At 39.9% G+C, this 18,806-nt stretch overlaps 1 protein-coding gene across 6 annotated transcripts in view; it reads left to right on the top strand.

Moving 5' to 3' along the window:
* The window catches only part of mei1 (meiotic double-stranded break formation protein 1), a 67,466-nt gene extending 48,754 nt beyond the window's left edge, over nucleotides 1-18,712 (top strand). For 4 of the 6 annotated variants that reach the window (XM_078951361.1, XM_023957961.2, XM_023957960.2 and 1 more), the window contains 8 exons: nucleotides 1,861-2,027; nucleotides 2,301-2,385; nucleotides 3,530-3,714; nucleotides 6,647-6,728; nucleotides 7,109-7,215; nucleotides 13,340-13,471; nucleotides 17,570-17,691; nucleotides 18,232-18,712. In XM_078951361.1, the coding sequence (XP_078807487.1) occupies nucleotides 1,861-2,027; nucleotides 2,301-2,385; nucleotides 3,530-3,714; nucleotides 6,647-6,728; nucleotides 7,109-7,215; nucleotides 13,340-13,471; nucleotides 17,570-17,691; nucleotides 18,232-18,295 (944 nt within the window). In that variant the 3' untranslated portion in view covers nucleotides 18,296-18,712. Of the gene's footprint in view, nucleotides 1-1,860; nucleotides 2,028-2,300; nucleotides 2,386-3,529; nucleotides 3,715-6,646; nucleotides 6,729-7,108; nucleotides 7,216-9,663; nucleotides 9,822-13,339; nucleotides 13,472-17,569; nucleotides 17,692-18,231 lie in introns of those variants that run through there. The other 2 variants (XM_023957964.2, XM_078951362.1) reach the window with 2 other exon arrangements.
* The last annotated feature ends 94 nt before the right edge of the window (nucleotides 18,713-18,806 follow it).

Below are 18,806 nucleotides of genomic sequence, written 5' to 3'. Positions count from 1 at the left end.
TGGACATAATGTAAGCGCTTTGGGTGTCTTGAAAAGCGCAGATAAATCCAATCCATTATTATTATTATTAATGAACTGAAAAAGATTCTTCCTGTAAAAAATGATCTAACTATTTATTATAATTATTAGTTAGATGTTTTTGGTTGATTAAAAACCGCAGGGGTCAGTGACGAACTGCTCTGTGGTTCTGAAGGTGGCCCTGCTGGAGACTATTAGGTGGCAAAACCTGTTATTCCTGCAGAATTACTCTTCTGCTTCTGCGTCAGTGTTACTTTGTATTGACTGTTTCTTCATTACTTGTGAGTACAGAATTATGTTTGCCTCAGGTTAAATAGTGTTTGCATCTGCTTCGTCAAAGAATATGGGAAATCTTTTCTAAATGCAGCTCTGCAACTTGCAAATGAATGACACATCCATCCCCCACTACTTTTTTTGTTAAATTACTGTTTTAGTTTTTCAATGTTACCAGCCAATAATCACTTTGCAAGTAAGCCAAGTCATTTCATTTAATTAAACATAGAAATTCTAAGAGGTGTTGCTTCACCTTTATTTTTAGAGAGGAATGTTCATAAAGCTTCAAGCAATTCTATCACGTTTGGGATGAGAACTAAAATAAAACAAGAAACTCCGGAAGCGAGGAGGCAGATATAGGAGCAAAGGAGCTTTTATTTAACTAAAAGAAAACCTGAGGCGCTGCCAAAGCAGGGATTCCAAAAATGAAAGAACCACTAAACATGAAGGTCCAAAAACAAGACTGAGTTGTAATGAAAAGAGCAACAAGGATAAGAAGTCCTGAAATATGAGTAGACTGTGGAAGAAACTGGTTGTGGTGGGATTTGATTTAGCAGAACTGGTCTGTTACTAGTGCGTAAACCTAAAGTCTCACTCTGTGTCAGAAGTCGGAGCCCTGTCTCCCCTCTGGTCACCGGCGGGAACCGTCTCCAGAGTTCTTCATTTGCACTTCATTTCCCAGCAACCCCGGCTTACAGTTTCTGAATGCCGCACACCTGATTTTTGTTCGACCATTATATCCAGACCCGATCTTCTGATTTCATGACCCTGTTGAGGTGTTTTAGTTAAAGCTGTTCTTGTTCTGAAAACTACTATATTAACAGAGACTGTAAAGTATAAAGGCTTTAAAGATGTACTCCGATCATCTTTTGATCTATTGTGAAAGCATTCCCAGTGGTCTTTTAATTATGATTATGCCATTTTTAGCCTAGTTTCTGTAGAGCAGCAGGAGTTCATAAGTAAGTTGTGACATTACTGGTGCAGTACATATAGATAGCAATAGCAATATTGGAGCTATCCAGCTGTACAGTTTTGAGTTAGATGCCAGGCCAGACGGGGAAAATAAAGACGTTCATGGACCTAATTGTCTACAAGTTGCAGGATGCTTGGTGCCCGCCCAGGGCATTTCTTACCTCACAAATAAGATCTTTTGCAAAAGCTGGATTTTTTTGTAATCTTCTGATTCACAACAATTTGATTCCAGAAATGGTCAAAAATGATATTTTCAGCTTGTTACAAACACCTACAACACAATTTTCACCAGAGTGGGTCTTTGAGATCGAAGTTAGAACACCTAAACCGTAAAAACAGGAAGGAAATAAAACCCCAGAATGCCCTTAAAGGGTCCCATAAAGGTGGTTCTTTTCTTTTTCCGGCTCCTGCTGCTATAAATAGATAGAAAGATAGAAAAGGCTTGGCGGCATGAGCAAGGAAAGTTATTGGAAAATCCTCGTGAAGTGAAGGTGTGCTTTGGTTTGAATGCACCCCCTGCAGTCACCAGGACCATCTGTTATTCCAACAGCAGCACACAGCTTTATGTGTAACGACAGCATGCTTTCTCCATTCCAGCTGTCTCCATGCTGCTCTCCAACGGCGGGCTGATGGACCAGCTGCAAGCAGTCATCTCATCTGCTCCGTCCCTCCCTCCATCAGCATGTCCTCCTCCGGCGCTGCGGTGCAGCGGCCATCTACTGCTGTCCTCCCTCATTACCTTGCAGCGTGTTCACTCCGCTCAGGTACAGCTTTGCTCTTATCACAGCTGTTGGCTTAAACGTCACAACATCAAGGTGCAGTCAAGGGCAAACAAAGCAGAAATCCAGATGACCACACTCGATATGGTGCATGCAATTCCATCTGTCTGATGGAAATCAGAGGATGGCTTTGATATGCAAAATCCTTTTTTTTTTGCTTCCTACATCCCTCCACAGATAATCCTTTTAGTCCTAATGTGGTTAAAATTCTGAGTTTCTTGCCCTTTTTTTGTCTCTCTGTGTTCTCTTATGTTTAAGGTCTGTAAAAGCATCAGCTTGAGTCTTGACACTGCGGTGCATCGACTCCTTCTTCAGAAAAGAAACACAGAAAATCTCCTACTGGGTAAAAATAATGTGAACTTCATTGTTTTACTGATTTTTAAAGCCTTTGTTTCTTGCTGAGAGCAGATAAGTCGAGCCCTGGGTTGTTTGCTAATAAACATGCCTTCCCTCATCTTCTCCTTTCCTTCTAATTAATATTGTCATCTGAGCTTCATCTTTTCTGCAAGTTTCTGCTCCTTGTCAGTCGACAATCTCCATCAGCCACAGTGTCGCGGAGAGCTTACATAAGATCACAGTTCCTTATATATATATCAGCAGCAGCAGGTTAGTGACAGGTATCTGTGATTATGGCTCCGGCTTCCATGTACAGCAGCAATCCAGGGTTACTAATGGGCTTCTCCTCAATTTTGTGACTTCATTGCCACGCGGGTAAACTGATTGTCAGTCATCTTCAGTAGAGTTAACCAAACCCCAGGCCCGCATTTCACACAGTCATTATATTAAGTGGCCCGCATCCCACTCCAGCTCTTGTAGACGGATCGTCCCTGCTCCTCCTGTGTCTCTGTCTGTCAGCTGGATAAGTGGTCTGCCAGGGTCTTGCTGATGTATTGGCTCCCTCCCTTGGCAAGCCCGTCTCCCTGTCTCTCCCCTTTCTTTCTGTCTTTTTTCACTCTTCTTTCTCCTCTATCTGTTTCTCTGTTTTCACCTCCCTTGAGTATCCATTCCACCCCTCTCTTTTCTGAGTCTTTGCTCTGCCTCTTCTTCCTGTTTTCTGCTGCCACTAATTAGCCCTCCTCCTCCCCTCGGAGAGCTCTGATCTCAGTCTATGGCATAAGTGTGTTTCAGATGGTTGGCTGTGCTCACGCTGGAGTTTTACAGTCTTTTTTGGACCTGTCTCTCTTACTTTCTCCTTCCCTCTTCTGCTTAGATTTTTTCCTTGGCTGTCTCTCACTGCCTCCCATACTCCGTACTTGGCTCTGACATTTTTGACTGCTTGCCCTCACCCTCTGTCAAAATCAGTTGGAACTTTTTTTGGTATTTCGTTTCCTCTATGCCTCCAATTTCAGCACCATTAGATTTTACCAGCTGTTCTCCCTTCCTCGTTTTGCAACATTTCTCTTGACTTTTGTCTCTTCTCTTTATTTAGTTGTTTCCAGATTCTCTGATGGTCATTTAATCTTACAGCTACTGTTTTTTCCCCCCAGTGAGCTACCTGAGGTTGCTGCAGGCCCTTCTTGATGCAGACCTTACTTCAGCCGTAGTCCTTCTGGACTCTGGGCCTGGAATGGTGGGATCTCAACCACTGGGGATTGAAGATGGAGCTTTGTACCCGCTTGGCTTCAAAGGAGCTATGTGCCTCTTAAACGCTCTCAGTGGACTCATTTTGCAGGTTGGGCAACTTTTAGGTTTGGTTTTAAGGACTCACTCCAATGAAAATTTGTTTTTGTGTTTTTAACGTGGTCTAGTAGTATTTTTCTTAAGATGGAGGATATAGATAAATAGATAATTAAGATTAAAACTGAATTTCTGCATGTTTCTCTATTCAAATCATAGTGATTAAGGAGCAGACAAAAAATTACAGTTGGAAAAATCTGCTACAGCTGGCGGGACACAAGCTACCTGCTTCTCTCCATTCTGATGCATCCACTTGCAGACAAACAGTCAGATCCATGTACATCTTTGTTTTCCTCGTCTGCGCAGGTATCCGGCTCTAAACTGAACGGCTGGACAGCTCCAATATTGCTCGACATTTTTGTTGCACCAGTAATGTTAGGTTGGGCTAATGGTGGGGCTGTAAGCTAGTAGAAAAATGTGTAAACAAAGGGATGATGGGAAATGAGGGAAGGCTTACTCTGCACCAACAGCTCCGCCTACAACTCCGAGGTGAATTTCTAATGAACTGCTGCAGCTCTGCAGAAACTATGTCCTAGACAATGACAGGTTTTTGTATTGGCTAAAAAAGCCCTAATCATAATTAATAGAATTCCGGGAATGCTTTTAGAATTGATCAAAAGATAATTGGAGTGGGACGTTAACGTTTGGGCAGAGGTGTGTTTTTTATCTACCTGAATAAAGATCGAGGTATTATAGCAAACAGGCCAATCAATGCTAAAGATTGGTGTAAATTTGTCTGGGATTTAGATCTACACCTTGTTCTGCAAAGTGACTGAGGAGAAATAAACAAGCAGAGGCGGGTCAGAGCGCTTGCTTGATCAGATTTGAACAGTTAATCCAATTGCTATACAGTCTAATTGTCAGTGCTTGTGCAGATTGCTCACTTCTTTTCACTCTTGATTTGCCATGAGTGCAGTATGGATTTTACATCACGATAAGAATGAGTGGGCTGTTGCAAAGACTACCATTGCACAGCAGCATTTCCCACTTCTCTTGTTTATGGAGGACATGAATTAACACAATGCCCAGCGGTGCATTTGTGCGTAATAATGGAAGGTGGAAGTCACAGTCCAGAAGGACGGCGGAGCTGGGGCTTATAACTCAATTTTTTTTTTTTAAAAGGAGGAGTACACAAAGAAAAATAGGAAAAACAACTGTCCTTTTTTGTAAATCTCTTTAGGTAAAATCACAAAAGTATAAGTGGTAAATTTGTCAAATATACAACGGAATCAGTTTGATTTCGCTTCACAAGTTTAAATTATAAATTTAAATTGTTTTTTAAGAAACACAGTTGGATTATTTGTAACAATTTTAATTTTAGCCATTTTTATTAAATAGGAGAAACTATTTTAATAAAACTATAAATTTAAACTGATCAACCATGGACCTTTTATTGATAAAATTATACGATTTTGTGTTAAAAACCAAAATGTTTTTTGCCTGGAAAGTAGAGAAAGTTTCTTGAAAAAAATTAATTTTTGGATTTGATCAGTCAGGCTTACAGTTTTTCTTAGAATACATCAAATGTAATAAATCTGTATACTAGAAGTATTATTTTATTCAAAGAAGACTATTTTAGTAGGCCACAACAATTTTATTAATTTGTGTTTGCTAATCAATAACAATAAAAAATAAATGTGTCTGTATAGATTACTACCTAAAAGACTCACTCTAAGGAAAATAATCTTTTTGGTCTTTTAACATGTTCTTGTGGCATTTTACTCATGATGGAAAACATACATGAAGAAAATTGAGCTCAAAATTGCATTTCTGAGTATTTCTTTATGCTAAATTGTTGTATCACAAAGGCTGTGACTGTCTATTCTTAGCGTATATATCTGTAGATCATTTTTCCCCTAAAGGGTATAAATACTGCTTATTAAATAATAGTATTTGATGATGCTGAATAGCTGTTGCTTCCTAGGATCACCTCAGTGGCTTCTTTCTGGCAGAGACTGTGGGGCTGCACTGAGTTCTCTGTAGTTTATATGAGGATGACTTTCCCAGCCCCTCCTCCCTCCCGTGTTTTTCTGTTTCTCTCGACGCTCCAGCTCAGCTGCAGGAGCAAACACTGCAGCTCCACAGCCCCCTCGCCTCTCCACTTGTTGTATCTCATTCCGTCTTCCACTCCTGCACACACCCTCTGCTCTCCTCGTTCTCTTTCATCTCCCTCCCTGACTCTTCCCTGCTCCTTGCTCCCATTTTGACTCCATTCATCTTTGTGTGCTTATCTGGTCGTCTCTCGTCTGTGCTCGCTCTAACCTCTGCCACCTCACCTCCCATGAGCTCTCCCGCCCACTCATCCTCTTGATGCCTTACTTGCGCTTCCTCGTCTCTGCCTATGGATTAAGGTATATAACTCATTGGCCGTCTTGTGTATTGGCTTGATTCAGTGCCTCTGGACCCTAAGCAGTGTTCACTGTCAGCTATGCCTCTGAGAGACACATGTATTATTAAAACCTCATTGAATACTTCCCTTCCATTGGTGCCCTTATTCCCTCTTTAGTTTCTGGCAGTGTCTTTGTCCTCTCTGCTCATGCTGGTTCATATGGAACCCTTATTACCAAGTTACTGCAGAAAGGCAAACCCCATAATAAGGTGCGGTCCTATTTAAAGATCTTTGAAAGTGTCGCTTTTTTTTAATAATCACAGTTGTGTTGCAGAAGTTTTTAAATTTACATAAAAATATCTGTTTTAGCAGTGCACTTAAGGAAATGTTTGCACAGAAATCCAACCCGCAGTGGTTTATATTAAAGCTTTAATGTTGTTTAGTTAGTTAAACTGAAGAACAACAATAATTTCTGTGTTTTGGATCAACCATTGACTTGATTTACAGTGGGAAAAAATCCTATCATGTTTGTTTTCCTTGCTTCTGCATCCTTGGATTTCATCTCATTTTCAGGTGTGGTGTTTCTCTTCCTTCTCAGAAACATGAGGTGCTGTTAAGAGCCTCCGTCAGCTGTCTGAGATCCCTGCTGGGCTTCCTGAAGAGGAAAAATCTCCCAACAGGTACTAAACACGCAACAGTGAATGTAGTAGCTGTAACAGAGAAGGATATTATGATATGTTTACTGGAAGCTTAAATGAGATGTGGAGTATTATGATGGAGCGAACATGTAATAGAGTTAATGGATGTTTGTTTCATTTTCTTAAATTTTTAGTCATAATATCTCGTGCATTTTTAGCTGTAGAAATCGTGCTTGTTTTTGCAAACCTGCCACATGGCTTCGTGTTCTCTACGGTCTGTCAGACTGGAGCCACTTTCATCTATAACCCCTGGAAGATTAGAGTCAAATTAAGCTGACATCTTTCTCTTTCTGGGTTTGCCCTTTTTGTGCTTGTGTGTGTGTGTGTGTGCGTGTGTGTGTGTGTGTGTGTGTGTGTGTTAGCCGTGTATGCAGTGTGTCATCCATGGACCCGATTCTTGCTACACTGCCTGCTCAGCTCTGGAGAGAGCTGCTTCCTGCATCCCGCTATCCTCCTCCTCATCACAGTCGTAAGATGTTCCACACACAAAAACACTCCAACCAAGAACAATTTCTCCCAGAGTTCTAAACAGCAGTGAGTCTTCCATATTAATGGTTTTATTGAACATAATAAAAGTGTAGTAAAGTATTTACACCGCATGAATAAAGAGGATGAATTCAGATTCATTCTCTGTAAATCACAGCTAAATATAAAGTATTTCTGCGTTGGCTGTTGTGAGCCGTCCCTCCAAACACACTCATGTCCTACTCAACAACTCCGTGGCAGAAACTTGTCGGACTGGTAGGAGCTGCAGTTCAGTTGCTAAACCACATTTTGAACCAGTTCAATCTTCCACAACACTTAACGTGTCTTATGGGATGGGATGTACTCGCCAAAATGTGGACTTGAAAGCCACCCAAGCTGATAAACCACAGATTCATAATTTACAGCCTGGAGGACAATCATGTTCCTCTATAGAATGCATAGTGATCTGGGAACATACCATGAATGCTAATGTATAATACAGACGGTCCTTTTGGCCATATAACCAGTGAGGGTGTAAAGCCAAACACAGGAAACGGATCAAGGATAAAATATCATTCTCCCACATAAATATTACACAACAAACATTCAATTAAACCCCTAAAACTCAAAGTTCTGGTTTTTATGTTGGGTTCTTTTTTGGGATTATTACCAACTAGAACAAGATTTATCTGCTTAACCATCAGTTTTCATAAATGTTTTGATAACCTGTGACATTTTTAAATAGAGACTGAAAAGGACATTTTAAGCTGGGCTTTAAAAAATAGTGCATGCCCTCTGGTTTAATCTGGCTCTGCCCATCAACACGTCACACTGAAAACTTGTGAATTTTAGTGATCCCATGTCTGTATTTTGAAAATGGTTTTGAAAAAATGCTCATCAATTTAGCTTCTTTTACCTTAGTGTCTTAAACAAAACACGTTTTTTTGTAATAAACACCATTGCCAATGCAAATCCTATTTAAACTTTAACATGAAATATTTTGGACGTGACAAAAACCCTAACAGTTGTGGTTATACAGTGTTCCCTCATTTATTGCAGTGGTGAAATCCACAAAGTAATATTTCAGATGTTTTAAGGCTGTAAAACCCCGAACTTACACACACTTCATAAACTTTTCTCAGACATACATGAACATTTTCACACTTTTCTCTCTTGTTCAAACTCTCAAACTAAAACCTTCATAGAAATGTATGGTTCTGATCACGACCAAAGATTTACGTAACTCTGGCAAGCGGCATATGACATATTTAGACATGCCATGGTGGAGACTGACTGACAATGGTCTACAGCCAATCAGCACACAGACCAGTGTCCTGTTAAAATAAAACCCTGCAAAATAGCAAAGGAATACTGTTTTGCATCACCGGGACATTCATGCACATTCACACACCAGTGGAGGGTGAAGTGTCTCGCCCAAGGACACAGTGACAGTTGGCTGGGGGGAGCAGGGATTGAGCTACCAACCCTTTGATCATTGGACGACCGAGCAGGTCGCCTGAGCCCACTGCCGCCTCAAAGTAATCATCTTTTGGAGCATCCCCATCTACACTCACTAGTTTTGGATAAAAATTGATCAACTCCTGATAAATTTCTGATGAAACTCTGACTCTAATCTTACATCAAATCATGAAGCATTAAAATATGTAAAACTACCAGAATGGGAGGAAAACAGTAATAGTAAAGCTTTAAAACAGTAAAACTTTGATAAGTCTAAGAGAAAATAACTGTTTTATTTGTTCCTCCAAAATGAAAGAAGGAAATTGTGCATTAGTTTTATGCCTTCTGCACATGCACCCGCACGGGTGCTGGGGGTTTTGGGTTGTCCGCTCCTGCAGAGGGGTTGCATCTTAACAGGAGCACTGGTGTGTCTTGCTGTTCCCTTCAGGCTCATGCCACCACCTTTAGGGACGTCATAACAACGGAACGTACCATTGTCGTGCGAGTGGCAAGTGTATTGTGAAGCATTTGTAAAGATAATTTAAACTGCACGCACTTGACGTACAGGTGTTGCTGTTGTAGGCTGCCCTTTACGTAGCACTAACACCAATAGTAAGGTGCACATACTCCCTGCAGACTGTGTACAGATGCTTACACGGATGCCTACACAGATTTTCTCATTTCTAACAGCCAGGTTTGCTCGGAAGGGACGCCCAATGAGGGCGCACATTTCACTTGAGCAGCACTAACAGGCTCCTTGAGCGGTGGGCGGGATTTGAAAAAAATGAAAGATCCGTACTATGAGCCTGAGTCCCGCCTACTTAACCCTTACCCATCTTTACGTGTTGTATAAGTGTTCACTACGACCTGTCGCCACCAGCATGCTGATTGAAACAAATGATCATTGACGTATTCGTCGGGCTCACTACAGGCTTGATATATCGGGCGGGTCATCTGCGTTCCCCTTACAGGTTTGCTCTTTTATTGCCTGCAGACAGCCCCCATCTCCCCCCGCAAGGGCAATTGTAAGTAAAGGTTCAGTATATGGTCATTACAGTTGAAGGGATATGTGTTGTAGTCTTTAATTTATTAATTTATTTCAAATGTGGAGAGGGGAACATTTGTCTCTGCTCCTTTATTTTTGTGTGCTCCTTTTGTAGGCCTCCTTTTGGAGATCTCTGTAGCCTTTCAGCTTCCTCCCATCCCTCTGTCTAAAACAGAATTGGGACTCCCCATTCCAATTCAAAAGTAGGTCAAGGTGTGGAACTGGAACTCACCCAAAAGTCTTTAGAAGCGACAGAAAAAGAAAAGAGGAGAATTTTCTAAAATAAATCAGGACTCCTTTGACTTCTGAGTCCTGCCGGGTGGAAGTCTTTCTAAGCCGCTTCGCTTTTGTCGCATTCCCAGTGGGTGTTTCTGCATGCTGTGATCTCTCTGTATGTATTACTCACATGTGAGGCCAACAATAAAAGCCTGAATAAAGTGAAGTCATGGAACAAAATAATGCACTTCACACAGTGTGGCTAATTCTCACAGTCACACTGTTTGCTGGGAACACCTACAACTGATCCGAATGAATGCTTAGGACCAAACCACTGCTGACTGGATGCTGTTGCAGGACACAGTACACACAAAGCAGTATGGAGTTGTCTGTAATCACCAGGTTCCAGACTACAAAAAAGCCCAAACTCCCATGCGACCACCACCATGCTGCTGGCATAATGGGCTTCTCTTCACTCTGTTTTCAATGCATTAATTAACCCATCTAAATTAATGAGGAATGTATTTTTTCCGTCAAATAAAAACAAAGAACACGCTACAAATCAGCAGAAGCTTTTGATTTCTGGAGGTTTTCTCCCATTAGTGGTTGATAAGTCAATGAAGTGAATGTGATTATTATAGACCGGTTGGCTCTGACCCCCATCATTCTTATGGAAGCTGCATAAATGAGCTTTTTCGCTGTGTTGCTGCATGTGTGCATAATAGTTTTTTAAATAAATAATGACCTGTTGTAATGTGACACGTGTTATAATTCATCAGAGGTGTTGTGCACAGATGTGCCAAAGACCAGCTGGTTTTCACCGCCCTGCTCTCATGCTCAGAGTCGTAGAATAACCCGTGTCCGCTTTGTTTTTCCATATTTTTTATTTCTATGTGCAGCTTCTGTGGAGTAAGAGGTGTTGCTTTTGAACTCAGGTGTGAATTATTATAATTGAAAAGATGATGTTCCCTAAGATTTGACCATGGAAAATGCTGGATATAATAGGGAGTTGTGGCAGATTGATAGCATATAGTGTCCCCCTCAGTGCTTCAGTCTCCATCAGGTTGCTAGGACACCAGTGTGTGAGGCCAAAGCATTGGGACTGACAGAACAGTGAGCAATGCAGCTTGACACAGATAATTCTTCTTTTCTTATTCTATAATTCCTCTTTAACTTTCACATTTAGACGGGACACCCGTTTGTTTGACACTGTGTTTGCTGCTAAACCAAAATCTGATTCCCAACTTGTGTTTCAGTCCTTTTAACACGCAGGCACAAATTTAACTTAATTAATGTTGTCAGATTCTATTATGAGAAGTGCTGTGAAAGCATTAACAATCACTACATCAGTAATTGTCACGATCATGTTTATTCCATAAAGGTTTTTTTTCCATTTATTCCTGTGTAGATCCAAGGTTGTAAAACCTTGTTTCTACCTCACAAAATCAGTTTCTTTAAATTTAAATTTGCTTAATGTTTGGTTTTTTGGAAATTGATTTCATTTAGATTATTATTTAAAAGCCAATTTACAACTGTGGATCCAAAAATAGCAAAATAAGGATCAAACCAAAATGTTTTTGAATACATCTGTTAAAACCAATTTATTCCATATACTGCAGATTAGAAAAAATTAGGATTAAAGAATTTTTTTACTTTAAATAAAGAAACAATGTTACGTTTTTTGAGTCAGTTAAGAGCTAGCAGAGTAGATTTGTAAACTGGAAAAACCACCGTCTCATCTCTAACTGCCATCTAACACTTGGAGCAATTAATCGGCCGCGCCCTCCCGCCCACCACCGAAATACAGAGTAACTAACTGGAATAAAGTGCCAGACGGGCTAAACAAGATTTCCTGAAGATAAACAAGCTTTGTCTCAAGTCTAACGCTTAAAAACGGACATGATATTTCCACAATGCAGCTGGTTTCTTTGTATTCAGCACAGCTTTTATTAAAATTTTTAGAGGGCAAACATTACAATCAGGAAGGTAATGTTGGTTTTTTTATGCTACATGTGACGGTGACCCTTGATAAAGCTGAGCAGGAGACTTTAGCCTCTACACAGCTTTAATATAGAATTGGCTGGTAAAAAAAACACACTACTGTAACGAAGCAGCAGATCTTTTGAAGATCTGATTGCTGTTTGTTGTAACTCTTAATCTGTCTTTAAACACAAAGTTCAACTTTGCCTGTGCTTCACGGCTCATTTCCCTTTCAATTACAGAAATGCGCTTTTGTAAGCTCACGTTTTGCCTCAGGCTTCTGAAGCACAAAGGATGCAGTGAAGGGGTGTTTGAGCAAAAAGGATTCTGGCTTTTGGAAGGGTTTCTTTTAATAGATTTTCTCTTTATTTTTACATGACTGCAAACTAGCAGATTAAGCAGATTTCAATGTTCAAACTTGAATACTCTGGTGAACTTGACACGACCAGAAATATCAAAAAATGTATTTTATTTAGTTTGATTTAATTTACCTAACGCCCAAAAAAAAAAAAAAAGGTGAGGTGAGGCCCAAATTGAGGACTGGCCAAAATCATCTCTACACCACGTTTATCAAAAATTATGTTTCCTTTTTCGGTTACCATTTCCAGATCTCTGACTTTAAATGCATTGTACCTACATCTCTTACTGTCATTGCAGAACTAAATGTCAAATGACTTTATTAAACTCCGATCCAGTTCAAAGTCCATCTGTATTTACACTGCAGTGACACACACCAGAATTCACTTGCAAGCCGACCAAATCCCCCATTGTTCTACAGACCACGGTTAGCGTACGTTTTTACACCCGCCAAACAAAGAGAATGATGTGGAGCAGATCTGGAACAGAATATATGAGGACATTGACTGTATATGAGAACTGGACTGAGCGAGTGTGACATCACCCATCCGGTTACAGCAACATGAAGCCAATTCTTTACCTGAAAGAGGCTGGGATAGGCTCCAGCAACCCCATGACCCCAAGGAGCGGGTTTAGAAAATGGATGGATGATGTAGGAGCAAATACTTTGGTATCTGTTTATGTTTGTCTTTTTTACCTTTAGCATGTTAGTTAGTACACAAAAAACTGTTGAAAAACAATTATTAGTGCTTCAAGAACTGGGATTTTTGTTATGTTTGAAACAAAGTAAACCAGATGAATGATATTGCATTCTGTTTCTTTATTATTTGTGGAAAAATCCTTTTCTTAATCTGCTTCTATTTATTTGTCATGCATAGGAGTACACACAAACAGCAACATGACAGACAACACAGCAGTGAAAAAATCTGTAAAATATTTATTACAGATGAATTCCCTGACATTAAAATAACTTTACAAGTCATTTTTCCTATCTGAATCTTTCACACAGCGTCGTGCTTAACTTCTTGTTTGTCTCATTAAGGTAAACGTGTGAGATTTTGTGTCTTGACAGCTGCTGAAGCACAGCAGCTCGGCGGTGCCGTGGGAGCCGGACCTGCGGCACGTCATCGAGTCGCTGGAGAAGAGGGGGCTGAAGGAGCTGAGCTGGGAGGCAGCACACACCTTAACTTTGCTTCTGAAGCAGGTAATCTGTGTGGACCAGTGTTCCCGTCATGAAAGAACATGACAGTAGCCTTCAGATTTTTGTGAAATTGTCACAATTGCTTTGAAAATGCACCTTTTGATGAACAATAGAAAATAAAGTTGAAACAGGTTAATGGTTGTCTGAACACAAACCCAACGTCCTGTTTTGCTTCATCAAAAACAACACAAAAGCTTTGTTTTCATGAGCCCTGTGCCCCAAAGTTTCTGAAACAAAGTCAAAAAATGTGAATTTTCCTAGATTAATGTAAAGTTTTATTATTTTTTTATAAAGAAACTCAGAAATAGTAGTAGAACTGAGGGATCACTGAGGTTCCAATGACCTCAGTTGTGTGAGGTGCTTGCTGCTCCTTGTCGAGATGTCTTTCACGTTTCCTATCACTAGCTGACAATAACTACACAAAAGCGCTCATAACAAGAATCCAATACTCCGTCATGAGCTTGTGCAGAGCCGGTTCCAGCTGTCGGTGCACAGCTGTCAGGACGAAACGTTCAAATCCATCTCCAACTCTCCCTGAATGAGGATCGTCTCCTTCATCCTCCTGCACACATTTCTGCTGCAATAGAGATGTTTCTTTCAAAGTTATTGTCGCCGGGAGGTTGGCAGATTTTTAGAAAAATCAAGTTACCGTTTTCATTTATTAGACTGGATGTAAAATGATCAATTAGAAGAAAGCATATGTATTTCCCTGCAGACATGCTGTGGCTGTGGTTTGAGGATGACTGCTCGCCGTCTCATCCTGTAAATACAAATGATCTGCAGCCTCTCTCTGTAAACTACTGCGACTTTCACTGATGATGATGAATGAGGCCAGAGCAGTTTCAGTCCAGCTGAAGGCCTGTTCCATCAGTGAACTGATAACAATTTATTGAAGGCAGTTGTTATTCCTACACACTTCTGTTTATATGAAAATTAACCTGACTGAAGATGGATGGATTTTTTTTTTCTTCTGGATATTCCGAACAAACTCAAATGACTAAAAATAACTCAAACATTTAGGCCACAAATAATACAATAAAAACTTTTTTTTTTCTTATTAAAGGGACAAAACTAAGAATCCTTGAAAAATTTGAAAAAAATATGATTCATCTAGTTAAATCTTTAAATTCTGAAGATCAGTTCAGCAGAGTAACAAAGCAGCAATTTTCTCTGCCTAATAATTGTGATCCAAACACGAAAAACAAGCTGCTTTTTTATTAATCTGATACCATTTGGTATTAAAAACATCATCTGATGTACGTCCCTGTGATCCCCTTTCAGCTTTGCAGCAGGTGTCAGAACCTTGTAGCTGGTCTTCAGATGGAAAAGCAGCCACGTCTGATTGAATAGATGGACTCTGGCAGCTTACATGGATGGGAGCAGAAATGAATTTGGTATTCTGAAAGGAGCTCGACATGGGAGGAGTGACAGAATGATGGCATGATGGCAGCTCCCACTGCTGAGAATCCTCAGCTGCATGCACGCATGCAAATGTGTCGGCTTGCTTGTTTAAGCGCGCGTAAAAACATGTTTGTGGGTTATATTCGACATTTTGCGGTTTCAACGCAGCTCGATTCTTGTCCCTTCTCATCCCCACTGCTCCAATTAGTCAAAAAAAAGACAACCTTTCCTTTAAAAACTGTTGATCTCCCCATGAACTGAAAGCAAATCAGTACATGAAGTTTGTTGTTTATATCTTTAAATATTTCATGAGATTAATTCTTTGTATTTAAATATACTTTTTCTCTTCTCTTTCCGCATCATTAACTGCCCCGTCATGTATTTGCTTATGCATCTCATTCCAGCTCTGTATCCTGCAGCCACATTCACGGTTAGTGGGGGCGAAGCTCCTATATGCACACTTGACCCGTCGAGTTTTCTAAAGCTGGCAGACTTATAATTGCTTGTCCTTGACCGGCAGGCTCTGTAACCCAGCACTTTATTATTCTTGCATAGATTTGACTATATTTTAATCTTTGCTGTTCCCTTCTTTTCTTCCCTACCTCTTTCATTAAACACAAATTGTTCTCGTCACAATAACCCCGTTGTCCCCCGTCTCCCCCACTGCTCCTTTCAATTACTGATCAGTGTTGGAGCTCTATTTTTAAAGCAGGTTGGGACTTCATGATGTCAGCGGGACACAGCTTTAATATTTTTTAATGTGCTATATCACACAGATATTCGGGTTTGTTCATTAACTAAACTGAAAAGACTTGAATATTGTAATTTTCTCTCTTTTCATTCCAATCATACATTATGTTTTCTAAAAACTTCACTGTAATTCTTTTGCTTTCCTCCTGCAGAATTGAAGCCATCTATCTGGATCTATTTTTCTTCATTATATGCTTATTAAATCAGATGGACCTTTACAAAATCTATATTTGTGATAAAGCTGCCCCATTGAGTTTTAAAATGATGATAAATCGAAATACAGATTGGAACGTTAATTGGTATGACAGGAACTGCTCTCATTTAATGCAGTTATTCTGTTCATGTAAATGAAAAATCTTCCTCATAAACATTAGAGTCAGTCATGGTGTCCCACAGGGCTCTGTAGTAGGCCAAGTCCTATTTTGGCTTTGCACTTTTTATTACATATAAAAAGATTATTCAGTGTAGCTCTAACTCAATTTTACTAACCGTTTAAGCTTTAAGTAACCAAGTCCCTCCTTCTGTGCCAGAATTCTAGTGCATTAAATATAGCAGTTACCTCCAAGCACCACTGGAGGCAGAAGGGACTAATTCCTTATTGGCTCCACTGACTGTAAATGAGAACTGGACTGAGTGACCCCTCCCCCCTCACATTCCTGTTGGCCCCATGTTGAACGTTCGAATCGTTCGACAGATTCCGTATGGCCCGCTTTCAAATGCTAGGGGTGTGGACTTCCAAAAAGTTCATTCTTGATTGGTAAGAGCGGTTGGCATAGAAACGATGACTCAGACCAGCTGGAACCAATCACTGTTTACGGACGACGTCTAATTCCAACATGGTGGCGTCCGCGTTGTGAAAAAGTGGTGACTGAATTGACTGAATTTGGTTGGACATGAAAGTAAGTCATTTTCTGTGGGTGACGTCACACTCACTCAGTCCAGTTCTCTTATACAGTCAATGTTTGACTCCCATGTTTAAAAGTCCACCATTGCATCTGAAATGAACTCCACGCATTCTGATTTTATATGCTTTTTGGTGTTTGTTGCTTTATTTATTAATGCAAGAACTGGGGTGATTTTTTTTGTTTTTGTTTGTTTGTTTGTTTTTGTAACAGCTGTTTTGTTCTTTAATCAGAGATCAAATATGTGGTTGTGTGTTTCTGTGTGGTCTTGCAATGGACTAATGGACCATCCAGGGTGTACCACACTTTCACCAGACAGTGGCTGTGATAGGCTCCAGCAACTCCATGACCCTGAAATGGATTACGAGGGTTGGAAAATGGATGTATGGATTAAATGTGGGCTGTCCAGATGTTATTTACAATTATTGTTGAATTGGGGGAACCAAATTCCACTCAACGAGCCCTTCATGCCTGAAGCGTCATTTTTCACCGAGCAGAATCCTGTTACTCCATATTGTTGATGGTTTGAAAAAGACTTAATGTCATCGTTTCACTTATAAACAGATCTTTTTTTGGTCCAATAACATGTTCCAGGGTTTTTGCGTCTTTTTCTGCTCTTTTCTGACCCCGAGTGGTCGCAGCGGATGATCAGACCTGCTCTGATTCAGCCTGAGCTTTCCTCCTCCTGGGTGAAGTAAAAACTCCAACCAAATTCATCCTCGATTCAAAGGTTTACACTGAAACCTACAACTTAAACTTCAGTAAGAAAAGCATTGTGACTGACATTTAGACCTAGTTGAACAAATTTGGACTGAATTCTGTCTCAAAATCTTTACATTTTTTGCTTTGTTTTGACATTTGTCTTTGTATTGTTTCAAGGTTCAGACGCCTGTCATGACCTCTGTTGTGAAATGGCTGTTAGTGTTAGTCACCTTTCGGCATATCCCTTCAGGGGTTGCCATAGCGAATCAGCTTAAGCAAAAGTAAAGATATAGATATTCTTAATGGCCATTTAACACCAAACATTAAGTGTCAGTTTTGTATTCAGATCCAGATGACTGCTTTGCCAACCACAGAGGAGTATAAGCTCAGAGTGAGGAGAATGATGGAGGCGCTGGAACGGCAGACGACAGATGAGAGCCCTGACTTCACCCCGCCAAGCAGCACTGTGTATCCATCACTTGAATTTAAACAAACTCTTCCCTAATATCCCCAAAGTACTCTGATAAACAACATCCTTCATGCAAAATATGCACACTTAGACCAAAATGACTTGATGTGAGCCTGCAGCTTCTCTGCAGGTAATGACATATACCAAAAGGGTCAATACTTACAGTACATGTGGTGTGTCAGCGCAGCGTGCAGGATACCCATCAAACATCAGCAGCGCGCTGCCATTGATTTTTTTCTGGCAGCTTAATAGATATCTGTTGTTGCTTTTACTGACAGTGTGCTGAACAGAATATGCTCTGCCATACACTAAAAGTACATCTTTTTTTGACTCACCTGGACAGCACAAGTATGAATTCATCTTTTGTTTTTCTATGTCAATCCAGCCTCATAGACAGCATACTTTTAATAACTAAGACAAGAAGTATGATGTATTTGTGCACATTTTGTGATGATAAAGACTTGCAGTTATTTGTATTTAAAATGTAATTTAGTTACTTATTTCAAATGACTAAAGTATTCCTTCATTCTGGTTTACAGTTATGTTGGAGATGTCCTCGTCTGCATGGCTGACTTCTCTCTGACTGCAGACTCAAGCTTGTAGTTTCAGAATGATTATTTGCTTTGTATTGGACACTTTTTTATTATTTTTTTATTATTGTATTGTTTCCATGTTCACTCTCTTTGTTCTGCTTAAATAATACATAATGTTTAGTTACAGATACGCAGACTTCAGTTAAAAATTAGCTTTTGTTTGCAGATTTGATGGATGCAGGAAATGGAATTTTAATTTTCAAAGTAAAACTCCAGTTGCGTGTTTTTGTTAATGAGTTATAGTGTTCAGAATTTATTGGATACATTTTTTTAAGGCCATACCTATAAGTAAACTGTGCTTTACAGTGTTTTGGTACCATCATATTTTTTTATCTGAACTTTTCATCCATAAAATATCCTCATCTTAAGACTGACGTGGCTAAAACAGAGCAGTTTATAAATAAATTTCAGCTTCAGCTCTGAACAAGTCCTTGTATTATTCATTGAATTCACATGCATACGATGTTGTCTACATATTTATTTTTAAGTAAGCATATTTAAACTGGTTCAAGTCTTGTAGT

Source organism: Oryzias latipes, chromosome 8 (assembly GCF_053564925.1).
Source record: "Oryzias latipes strain Hd-rR chromosome 8, Olatipes_Hd-rR_3.1".
Lineage (NCBI taxonomy): Eukaryota > Metazoa > Chordata > Actinopteri > Beloniformes > Adrianichthyidae > Oryzias > Oryzias latipes.
Note: the sequence above shows the minus strand (reverse complement) of the source record. Positions and strands in the feature narration are given on the sequence as shown.